The sequence below is a fragment of the Thermobia domestica genome, chromosome 5, assembly GCF_964235325.1.
Source record: "Thermobia domestica chromosome 5, izTheDome1.hap1.1, whole genome shotgun sequence".
In the NCBI taxonomy this organism is placed as follows: Eukaryota; Metazoa; Arthropoda; class Insecta; order Zygentoma; family Lepismatidae; genus Thermobia; species Thermobia domestica.
In genome coordinates, this window is record NC_137458.1 from 235417909 (window position 1) to 235431026 (window position 13118).

The 13118-nt window shown below is 36.2% G+C and overlaps 1 protein-coding gene across 4 annotated transcripts in view; it reads left to right on the forward strand.

The window, feature by feature from the left end:
• The window catches only part of LOC145686459 (uncharacterized), a 201606-nt gene that overhangs the window by 129453 nt on the left and 59035 nt on the right, over nt 1–13118 (forward strand). For all 4 annotated transcript variants that reach the window (XM_081759778.1, XM_081759781.1, XM_081759779.1 and 1 more), the window contains one exon: nt 3372–3482. In XM_081759778.1, the coding sequence (XP_081615904.1) occupies nt 3372–3482 (111 nt within the window). The remainder of the gene's footprint in view (nt 1–3371; nt 3483–13118) is intronic.

Consider the following 13118-nt stretch of genomic DNA (forward strand, 5'->3'; position numbering starts at 1 on the left):
TTCCTTTTAATTTGCAGTCCTGAGCAACGTTGTTAATCGAGACGGGGACATATAGCCTCGATGCTGACGTCCCCATTAATCCCCGTGCTCATACTCATACTCGAACCTGGGACTCCATGCTTTAAAGGTGGAGGTTCACTGTAATTTCTTTTACAGTGAATTTCACTTGATGTTGCAAAATATCAGAGAATCATTAGTTCACAATTAAAAAAAAAAAAAAATAGTTTTGTTAATTTCGCGTAACGAATGTGCTTATTTTATTTTATGGTAATAGCAAATTCTGTAAATTCTTGTTACGCAAGTGATAGAAGTTCGTGACTTCTGTTTTGCCAATGTTTAACTGTAAATTATTTACATCGAGATAAAAAGATAATTAATGCATTGCTTTTTTTAATGTTGTTGAGTATGCATATTCCATTATCTTGCTTTATGGCTATGCACCTGTCATTTGCTAATATGACTATGTTCAGAGGTTGTTCATGTGATGTTATATGTTATATAGATGTGCACGTATTTTGTTTGCAATGTGAGTCTTCACTAACTGTGTAAAATGAAATAAAACCTTAACCTTTGTCCGGGCAAGACAATTTTGTAACGTAGACTGGTAACCGGGGCCTGTCAGGCCCAGTATATATTTTAAGTGCAGAACAAGCCAAATTCAATGCCTATTGTCACATACTGTTCCGACTAATCTAGAATATATATTTTTTTGTAATTCAAGGTATATTTATTTTAAATGTTATAATTTGCAATATACAATTATGTATGTAGAAATGAAGTTATATATGTACATAATAGTTTTTCTTGTTTTCAACCTTTGTATTTTTTACTTGTTTTTCGTATCAACCTTCAAGTGTCCTTATTCACACATGTGTCTTGCATCCAGACGGAGGAATTTCTTAGTCTCTTTTACATTTTTTACAAGTTACTGTTGTCCTGTTGTGTTGCACACGGGCTTACTGCAAACGTGCCAAACTTGCTTTTGTTTGCGGCTTTTAGTCCAGGACAAAGGTTGCATTTCTTCTTCTTCTTCTTCTTCTTAGTATCCGCCATTGTTGATGATGATGGTTGTATATCAGGCGAGATTTGCCTTATAGTTATGAAAATTGTATTTTGCAGACCCTTGATCTTCTTTGGATATGATCTAGCACAAGGGGTGAATATTTGTCCACACAGCGTAAACAGTCACGCCACAGACATCTAAACAATTCATAAAAGATGCAAAAGTCCATCGATTAGTTCGCCTTTTTTGGCATATGCATATACAAGCTGGTCCAAGAAATGCACCTCCCTTGGCTTTGTTATACTGTAGAATTATCTCTGGTTTATTATCCTTTTCCTATGCAATAGTGTTGTCATGGTGTCTTGTAGATAGAAGAACCATAGCTTTATTTGCCTTCGAATTGCCTGATTGTAATCCTTTCAACAATGGTAGTTACGCACTCATTGTTAATCAATACTGTGGCGTGGAAAATCAGCGCCCCCGTACATATAAGTGACGTCGGCATACCAGCCGCGAAGGGCCACCATGGTTGACACGAAGGTTAAGAAAATTTTCAGAAATAAACCCTGCTTTTAGTTGTTTTAGAGCACTATTTATTACTTTTTTCTTCCATTTTATACAGGGTTTTCATAAAGTCTGGACGGATTTAATTTGCTCATAATTTTCATAAAAATGCTCATAATGAAATCAAATAAAGTGCAAACGGTAGCGGAAAGATTAAATTTTTAGTTGGCAACACTGTTAGATAAGCGGCAACTCTGAACACGTTGAGAGAGGGAGAGGGAGGGCAAGGGTCAGTTTCTTACCAAATTCCATCCATTGTTGTTTTCATTGTTGTTTCAATGTTGACTGTTAAAAGTAAGTTGTAAGCTGTATTGGTGTGTGTGTGTCTTTTAAAGAAAGAAATAAATGAAAAACTCCTCTAGAAGACTATTTTTTTTACCGTATCAAAGATGGCGTCGGTGAAAGAGAAAGCGCAATGTGTTCTGTGGTACGCAGAGCTAAAATCACCAATTCTGGTGTGTCGAAAGTTCACCAAAGAGTTCAGAAAGCCGGCACCGACTGAGAGTGCAATCCGAAAGTGGCATGCTAAGTTCTTGGAGACAGGAAGCGTCCTGGACCGTCCTCGAAGTGGGAGGCCGCCAACATCGCCTGCAACAGTGAACAGGGTAAGGGAAAGTATCATCAACAGCCCACAGAAGTCGATTCCTAGACGGTCCAAATGGCGCCCAGTTGGAGGTGTGGCGATGAATGAACTGAGCTGGTGCAGATTACAGGTAAAAATTTAATCCTTCCGCTACCGTTTGCACTTTATTTGATTTCAATATGAGCATTTTTATGTAAATTATAAGAGAATTAAATCCGTCCATACTTTATGAAAACCCTGTATATGTGCACATGCATTTTCCTAACATGAGTAACATTATATATGAGAATTTTGTGCCTCCTTATTCGGCGCCCGGGACCGTCGCCCCACTCTTTCCTCTCATGGCACGGCACTGTTGTTATCACAACAAATATAAAACAAATATTGGTTCATTATTTCTGCTTGCTTATTCAAAGCATTTCTGCGATGCAAGTAAATAAAATAAAATAAATAAATAAATAATATCAACACATGCTGTTAGGTTACAATACCCACGTGTTCAATATATAGGCCTAATTATGTGACCATTTGATCTTATATTTCACAGGAATTGCATTTAAGTTATACGGGGCCTCTTGAGCCCCGGTTACGTCAGGAAAAGGTTTTCAATTTTTAAAAAAATCATTAGCTTTACCAACTCTATATGTTCATGATTTTAACTTCGATTAATGATAGAAGAATTCAGAATTTTATGTCATCGAAATATGTATGGTTGTTGAGAAATTCGAAAAAAATGAAGCTACTGGGTCTGGGAGGACCCGGTTGCCCGGATACGGGTTAATGCCGAAGTTTATCTCAATATTTACTCTGCATTAATATATTCAAGATCATATCCAATATAATATCATACCATATGTCCTATTTTTCTAATAAATTTTAGTAATTTGTTTGAAAAGTAATTTACATTATTTTCATTATTATTCAGTGATAGAGTGAAAATGAAGTTTTCTATAAATATATTTTGTGTGTATATGTGTTGCTGGTGTGAAACTAAACACAACAACACACTGAGCAAGGCTATATGATAATATATATAAAAACCACAATCATGTAACGGTTATTGTGTTGAAACTGTTAAGTGATTGTGTGTTTTTATATATATATATATATTATCACATAGCCTTGCTCAATGTGTTGTTGTGTTTAGGTTGACAATAACAAGGCCTGATAGAATATTTACTGATTCAATATTTTGCATAAGAAACTTCCTTTCAATTACAGAGTTGTGAAACTCCTGCTCCAGATAATGAACCCAGAGAAACTTCGACAGATCTTTGCTTCTGAAGTATTGAGCAACCTTGCTTTAACTGCATTACGTGCTAAGGAAAACTGGTAAATTATTTCCGTTACTTTAAGGTCTCATGTCGTAACGTAATATTGCATGCAAAGTATAAGCAGATATGATTTTAAATCTATACACATGAAAATTTAATTTAATTTTGTTCCCATTAATAGAAAGTGAAATCAAGATATAACTACTCATGGAAAAATTTCTTTTATACTGACATTTCTGTGATAATCATAGCAACTAAAATACCATGTACGTACGAAATCTATGTCGTGATGGAACTGAAGCATAGTTGTTGTAGCAATCAGAATATGTCCAGAACAAAGTTCGAGTCTCTTATCGTTCTGTTCTACCACATGGAAGATGAACTGTTAGTGTTAAAGAAATTTCTCCCGTAGTGTAGCATAATATACGTAACAATAACTAAAGAAATAACGAATTCCTTAAGTATCCTTGAGACCGTAATAGGCCGGAATCTGAGAGGGATTGAGCATGCATGGAAAGCCTAACGCAATTTTATTTCTGATTATTGTTATAGGCACGATAGTGATCGCGAAAACTGATGTTGTCGCCCCTTAGCGTGGTCGAAAACTTGGGGGGAGGGGGAAAGGGGTGGGGTGCAGAAAATCGTAGACTTTCACGATGGTGGTCCTAGTAGCCCTCCTACTTGTCACAGGAACATAAACTATACCTCATTGGAAAGCTTATAGAACACAAATTCCAACGAGGTAACTTTTGTGACCCCCGTGCCCAATACGTAAACGAAAAAGAAGAAGAAAGTTAAAAAAATGGAAGAAAAACACATTTTTGTAAAATTTGTGGGACTCTGGCAACATTGTTGTTTTTCGTACGCAGTAAAAAATAATCTCACACGTGCATCATACATTGGCAACAATCATAAAAAAGTGAAGTGTGTAGATACAATAGCAACAGAGATAAAATTTCGGAACTTCGTACCTCCGATGGTCACTCTGTACATATTTTTCGATTTACTGTCGTCACGTTGCCAGCTCTAGAGACGCCCCTAATTATCACAGGGATATGAACTATACCAGTTTGGAAAGCTTATAGGACACAGATTTCAGAGAGGTAACTTTTGTGCCCTCCCTTTTGTGTACGACAAACAACAGTGTTGCCAGAGTTCCACAAAGTTAAAATTCTTTTTTTTTTTTTAATTTTTTTCTTCTTTTTTTTTACAGGTTGGGCATGGGGGCAGAAAAGTTATCTAGTTGGAATCTGTGTTCTACAAGCTTTCCAACGAGGTATTGTTCATGTCCTTGTGGCAAATAGGGGCGTCGTTAGGTATGCCAGACAACGTGAAGGTAGACGACAAATATACAAGGAGAGTGGAGAGTGGTACGACTTCCCAATTTTTATCTCCCTTGCTGTTGCACCTACGCCCTTTATTGTTTTTATATGACTGTTCCCAATGTCTGGCGTACATGTGAGATTTTGTTCCTGCGTACGACAAATAACAGTGTTGCTAGCGTTTCTCAAAGTTCAAATATGTGGCTTTCTTTTATAAAAAAAATGTAAACTGGAGAATGGGCAAATTCAATACCTCCCATTTACCCTTCGTAAGCCCAATGACCAAATACAGGGTATCACTAGTTAGAATATTCATTTATATATATTGATACCAAATTTTTACCTTTGTAGCTCCTTTGGAATAAGTTTAACGATAATTTGAGTTTGGTAGGGTAACATTTTTTGAAATGCATCTTCAGTTGTAAAGCCATTATCATATTGTTAATAAATGTAACTAAAATAAAAATATAATATTAGTATCACTACAACTTTATATGCATTTACCTTCATTTGTTGAACATCTGTGTTTCTGATATTAATCCAGCAAATTTCCAGTGTCTGGTAGTTTTAAAAACGAAAACGACTGTTACCTAAAACATGAAGATTAATTAATAAGAACGTATGAAAACCTGGAAACTAACCAAGAATGAAACGCACACAAGAATTTTTCTTCATGGATTTGATTCAGTTAGAAACAAAGGAAGTATAATTCTAATAATTCACAGCCCAGGCACGGGTGTGTTCGTGTTAGCCATATCATACTGGCATGATTTGAAAGACGTCTGTTTTGTCATAGTTTGTGGTTAGTCGCTGATGTTGGAGAAACGAAAAGAGCTTTAGGATGTCATATAGCTTCAGAAGCACTTGGGATAAAATTCTCCAAAAGTTCACCAGCTCTTCATGTCTTTACAGGCTGTGACTCGACGAGCAAAGAAGGAAGCAAACACTATGCTTTCAGTTTAGCAAGAAAATCAGATTCTATTTTAGATGTGCTACAGTTGTTAACAGCAATAAAACCTGAAAGATACTCAACTTCACCAACTAGAGTTTGTCTATTTAAAGATTGTTAAGAAAAAAAAATTCTTGTGATAAATGTGGATATATATTCACTTCCTGTCATCTCCATCAGCAGTTGATGACATTGTTTGTTTACCATGCACCTCCAACTCTTTCCGACAACATGTGCTGAGATGTACTGCTCAACTGAACTATTGGAGTAACTCCACCATTCCCTTTGCAGAGCCTTTAGATTTAACCAAGTTTTTTTTTTTTTTTTTTTTTTTTCTTAGACGACAATAAAACCATACGTCCGCTTCTGATGACACAGCCTGACGTACCAGATATCTTACTTCCATCCTGCACATGCAAAACCTGAAAAACACTGTCTTGCAGGTGTTTTGTAAGTAAGTCGTCTTGCTGCAGTTATTGTGCTTGTACGGGCAATTGCAAAAATCCTGTGACAAAATATTACTGCGAAAAAACCGATAGTGACTAAGTAAATTATACTCAATTGCAATAATTAAGAAGAACAAACCATTAGTATTAGATTTATTTTTTAAATTGATATGCAAACTTGAAAGCAACAGGTGCAATACGTTAGGCCTCAAGTAATTTATGTTTAGTTAAAAAAAAAAAAAAAAAAAAAAGTAGAAATTTTGAAAATCAAGAACAGTTCGTTTGTGAAATGAAGAAGTGAAGATGTGGGCGTTATTTGTCACTGGAAATTGGCTGGATTAACATCAGGAACACAAATGTTCAACAAATGAAGGCAAGTGCAAGTAAATACTAATAATATATTTTTATTTCAGGTACATATACAGGGTGTCTACTGGTCATGAAAGTCATGAAAGTCATGAAAAAGTCATATATTTTGCTTAGTGGTCATGAAAGCCATGAAAAAGTCCGATATTTACCCAACTGGTCATGAAAATCTGAAATCTCAGAGTATATTTTTATACTTCATACTTTTATACCTCATACTGCATGTACTGAAACAGTTGTATCAGATCAGTAATTGTGAGAATTTCCCCCACCAGTTAGTGCTGGCTAACTGGTACTTTACTGTCTTCCTAGCTGCTGCCATTTCAGTTTCTAGTCTCTGTAATATAGTAACAACTTTTTACTGTCCAACTTTCTAATCTGCTATTTCTTTACTTCTAAAAAATGTAAATTGTGTATTTTTGGGCCTTTAGACTTATGCAAATAATATATGCAGATTTTAAATTTGATGATCTATTTTTTTAAAACGAATTTCTTTTACAATTTGTTTTGTCTTTGGGCAGTTCTCTGAGTGCTTAATTTCAGACAAATTTCTGCTAGATGGATAATTATACTCAGAATTAAAACTTCAAATACAGTATAGAGTGATTCACTGGTAAGAGCAGGCCCATATTTAGGTAAGTGCTATTCTGTGCTCGAGCACAAGGCGGCAGAATTTTAGATTCTTTCTTTAAGATTCACAATAAGTTATATCTAAGACTAGCAACCCGCATAGTTCCGTGCAAGCACGAGAAAATATGTTAATGTTTTTAATTCGCTCTAATTACAGTAGTTACTAATTAGCTATCTTATCTGAAAAAGTCATACTCTCCTACCCCCACCCCAAGGGGTGACGATGAACTTGAACATCATGAAAACTGATATCGTTAAATTCAGAGACCTCGAAAACTATGAATTTAACACTAATATCCGTCGTTTTTGATTACTTTTAAAATCTCGCCCCCTCCCAACCTCACTCCTAGAGAGTGGAGTATGACCTTGAAGTTGAGTTAGATTAAAATGTCACTATCTCAGCGACCCCTAAAATTATGAATACTTTGGAAAGAGCTTAAAAGTATATGACTAGCTTAAAAGTATATGAAAGTATCCAGACTCTATGTAAACTAATATAATTTTTTACATATAAAGCTTTATGAAATGTTTTTTACTAAACTCACTATGATCTTTAATTATGTGATAAGTTCAATCTTTAATTATGTGATAAGTTCTTTAATTATGTGATATTCAATCAAGATGTCCATTTTTGTGTTCGCTTTTTTTTTTTTAAGTTTTGATGTGATACTAGTATGCAGACTGTGATAAAAAATATTTGTAAAAGTACCCTTGAAAAAAGAGAAGAAAGAAGGCATTAGACCCCATCCAGGATGAAGGTTCCATTATGAACAAATTCAATAGGTTTTATCAGTATGTTTATGTACGCTAATTTCAAATATGACACGATGGAAAAGAATTGTATATTTACGTAATCAGTCTTCTCTTGTAAACGAAAATTATAAATTTAGAATTCAGAGTACATAAAATGCAGATAAAAAACCTAGCTGAATGTAACGGGACTGTTCACAAGATTTTTTTAAATCTATAGAACCTGGTAAGCCTTAAACCCATACTTGAACCGCAATTAAAAATTGTACTGCCTTTTAAATTGCTCTTGCATTTTAAAATTAGTTGTCAGCTAATCGACATTATGTACATTAGACAAATAAGAACATAATGTGATCTTCATCTTAACCGATGCACCACTAATGGTAGGGGTTTATTGTTACTAACGGTAATTTTTTATCGCCATGGTCATGAAAATTTGAACAAAAAGGTCATGAAAAGTTATGAAAAAGTCATGAATTTACTTTCTGGTATTCCAGTAGACACCCTGATATATTAACAATATAATAATGGCTTTACAATCAAAGATGCATTTCAAAAAACGGTATCCATTCCAAACTCAAATTATCTTTAAACAAAGGAGCTACAAGCATAAAAATTGGTCTCAATATAAATAAATGAATATATAGGTAACCAAGAAAGTTCTGTCACTTTTTCACCCACCACATTCGAACATCGATATGTCACCTAAGACTACCACGAAGATCAAAAATAGTCTCCATCAGCATCGACGACCTTCTGCCAACGTTATAGAAGACCATGGATTCCATCGCGGTAGAACTTAGTGGGCAGTGAAGTGAAGAAGATATCAAGTGAATTTTCCACCTCTAATAAGGATTTAAACTGGCGTCCACTAAGGTGATTGTCCAAGGAATAGAACAGGTAATAATCGGACGGTACAGTGTCCGGGGAGTATGGCGGATGCAATAGTGTTTCCCATCCAAGACGTAGAATGGTGTCCCTGGTCATCCTAGCCACGCGCGGCTTAACGTTGTCGTGTAACAGGAGGACCCCTCAGCTCCAGAGTTTTGAGTTTTTCTTGAACACGGCTCAACTGCTGACAGTACATAGTTGTATTGATGCTCTGACCAGCTGGTAGCAGTTCCCGATGCACGATGCCGCGAGTAGTCCACCAAACACACAGGAGGACTTTCTTCTGGTGCAGTGCTGGTTTCGGCTGTTTTGGAACCTGTTCATGGGATGCTAACCAATGATAACGGCGCCGTAGAGCTTCGTGCAGGATCCACTTCTCATCACATGTCAACACCCTGTCCAGAAATGCCTCCTTTCTCAGACGAGACAGCAAAGAAACACAAGTGCCTGCTCGCGCTGCCTTCTGGCCCAGAATCAAATCGTGTGGGACCTATCGAACCAAGTTGTAGTGCTTCCCAAGTTGATGGAGGTGCTGTCGAATGGTTTCTCCACTCACTCTGAATTGTAGTCTCAGTTCCTCACATGTCTGGCCACTGTTCAGCTCAATCGCTGCCTGAAGATCTTCATTTTGGACATGTGTTGGTCTTCCGGCACGTGGTGCGTCTTCGAGTGTTTCGTCACCGTCCTTAAAACTTGTTAAACCACCGCTGCACTGTTCGCGTAGTCACAACATCCTCGCCAAAGATCTGGCATATCTTCCGCCTCGCTACAGCGCCGTTTGACCCCAGTTCGAACTCTACAGCATACATGCCCTTATGACGCTCTGTGGAGGTTCTATGTTCACTCTGTCCTTACTCAAGTTCGCAGTGTAACTGAACGGCCACAACCATGTAGTATGTTGGATGTACCCACACCAACAACTGACCTTCGCCTTATCTCCATTAGCATTCAACTCATGGTGTGAGGTCCAATGGAACACAGACCTCCACAACAAGCGACAAAACTTTCTTTGTTACCTTTATACTAACTAGTGATAGCCTTTATTTGGTCATTGGGCTTACGAGGGGTAAATGGGGTATTGAATTTGTCTATTTCTCCAGTGTATATTTTCTTATAAAAGAAAGCCACATATTTGAACTTTGAGGAACGCTGACAACACTATTATTTGTCGTACGCAGGAACAAAATCTCACATGTACGCCAGACATTGGTAACAGTCATATAAAAACAATGAAGGGCGTAGGTGCAATAGAAAGGAGATAAAAATTCGGAAGCTCGTACCACTCTTCACTCTCCTTGTATATTTGTCGTCTACCTTCACGTTGTCTGGCAGCCCTAACGACGCCCCTATTAGTTACAGGAGCATGAACCATACCTGGAAAACTTATAGAACACAGATTCCAACTAGATAACAACTAGGTAATTTTCGTGCCCCCATGCCCAACTTATAAAAGAAGAAGAAGAAATTTTAAAAATTGAAAGAAGAATTTTAACTCTGTGAAACTCTGGCAACACTGTTGTTTGTCGCACGCAGGAGGGGGGAGCGCAAAAGTTACCTCTCTAAAATATGTGTCCCATAAGCTTACCAAAGAGGTATAGTTCATGTCCCTGTGATAATTAGGGGCGTCTCTAGGGCTGCCAACGTGACGACAGTAAATCGAAAAATATGTACAAAGTGACCATCGAGGTACGAAGTTCCGAAATTTTATCTCTGTTGGTATTGTATCATGTATCTATATCCTTCATTTCTTTATATGATTGTTGCCAATGTATGGTGTACATGTGAGATTATCTTTTCCTGCGTACGACAAACAACAATATTGCCAGCGACCCACAGATTTTACAAAAATGTGTTTTTCTTCCAAATTTTTTCTTTCTTCTTCTTCTTTTACGTGTTGGACACGGGGGTCACAAAAGTTACCTCGTTGGAATTTGTGTTCTATAAGCTTTCTAACGAGGTATAGTTCATGTCCCTGTGACAATTAGGAGGGCTACTAGGACCACCAACGTGAAAGTCTACGATTTTCTGCGCCCCACCCCTTTTCCCCCTTCCCCGCAAGTTGTCGACCACGCTAGGGGGCGGCGACATCAGTTCTCACAATCACTATAGTACCTATAACAATAATCAGAAATAAAATTGCGTTAGGCTTTCCATGCATGCTAAACCCCCCTTAGATCCTGGACTTTAAGAAGAGTCCACACCAACAAAGAATAAGTTGTGCAAAATCTTTGCTTCCAGTATCTTAGACTGTAGGACATTTGAGTATATAGTCGACAACATCGTTGGTTTTACAAGATTCATGTGTTTCCTTTTACAATTTTCATTCCAATGATTTTTTTTAATCATTATTCACTTGCTTGTGTGACGTAAATATATTTTTTTTTAAAACATCTAATACAGCATTACATAATGTAGAGTGTTTATGGGATCGTAAATAATTGTTTAGTGTAAACCAGTTCGGATTTAGGAATAAAATTGGTACAAGATCTTTGAGCACTATTAAAGATCTGTTGAATTGGGAAATAGATTTCATAAAATAAATTGAGAAAAGAAAAAGGTGGGAGTTTCAATAGATAAAGGTGTTTATTGCAAAAGAAAACTCACAGAAGGTAGAAAGTGGAAGAGGCCTATAGCAAGGATGTTTTCTGTCACACCTACTTTCAAATGTGTTTAGAAAAAAATGTAAAAGAGTGCTCTAATGAATATGATGAGAGGAAGGTAGGTAGAAGATAAGTAGTGAATTACATTTACTAATGACGTGACATTGGTGCCAGAAAATGAAATGAAGAAATTATTAAAAAATTAATGGTAGTTATACAGGGCATTGGATGAAAATAAATAAAAATTAAACCAACATTTTATAGACTAGAGATAGATTCGAATCTTATACAGACTTGGTAATAAAAGTAATGTTAAACTGTAGAGCCAACCAACCAATGAAGCTGAAGGTGCAGAAAGTGTAAAAGGTGACCAAATTATAAGTTGATCAGCTAAAATACTTGAGCTCATGAATTGATTGTAGAGTAATATAGGGATAAGACAAAGAATAAGTACGGTTCAGGAAGCTTATAACAAACTAAGAACAGCATGAGAAAAAGCAGAAAGGCCATTACTTATCGCAAAAAAATATGTAGGAGAATTTTCTTCTACATGCAACAGGTAGCGCTTTCGGAAGATACAACTTCCTTCTTCAGCCTGTGGTAGACTTCAAAAAGGATAAAAAACATGAAGGAAGGTTTAAAAATGGTTAAAAGAAGAGCATGTTTTACAAATTAGAAAGTAGACGGAAAAGATGGCTAGTAAAATGTTCGAAGTGTTTATCCTTATGGCTAGGGAACATCGAACCTTACCGACTGATGTATGGGTGTAGCCATGATGGAAAGACTACAAGGTGGATGTAATGCAGTGCTACATTCTTGTAGCTCTGGCGCATTACGTCATCTTGGTCGCAGACATGGCCAGCGAGAGTCAGATGAACTTGTAACAAACGCTTGCTCGCTTGTATCTTACACGCAAACTTCTTTTCTATTTATAGTGATCTTCATCGAAGTAAAATTTTTAGTACAAACAATAATTATATAAACGTAATGCAATCAATGCTTGAGCTAAGTGAATTCAAAGGAAGATATTTACAATAGCAAAAGAAACAGCAATATCAGTTCATATTAAACAACTTTGAAGCGTGAACAAGCCAATATTACTCACTACATTTTCTGCTTTTTCTTTCTTTTCTTTTCTTTCTTTCTTTCTTTCTTTTCTTTTTTAAACATCTGAAGTAATACACTCGAGTATGTATAGGCCTGAATAATCTATAACACAGTGTGTCGTTAATGCGTTTCATTATTATATATTTATGTATGCTCAAGTATATTTTCGTAACACATTGATCGGTTTTGATTTACTATTATTATTATTTTGCTTGAAAGAGAATTCTTTACTGATGACTGCATATAAATTTTGAGAATATCTCAAGGGAAAATTCATGGTTTTCGTAATGCACGTACGTATATTTTCGTTATGCTTGGACAGTTTTTTTTAGAGGTTGTTCCCACGTAAGTTTCGTCAGAATCTCAGGGGAGGTTAAAAACTTTATTGAGCAGGGACGCACGTATTTAATATTTTAAACATCGTTTTTATTTTTGATTTATAAAAAAAATAATCTTATTTGAAATCGCTGATCGCTTATTTACAGAATTGGTATTTAAGCAAAAGGTTTGGTGAAACTGACAGTTCTCTGAATATTAGTGTCAAAATTTACGCCATAATAAACTGTATTATTAAACATTTGCACGAAATAAAGCGTTACATATACTATTGTGTTCTAAAAATATATAGAAATA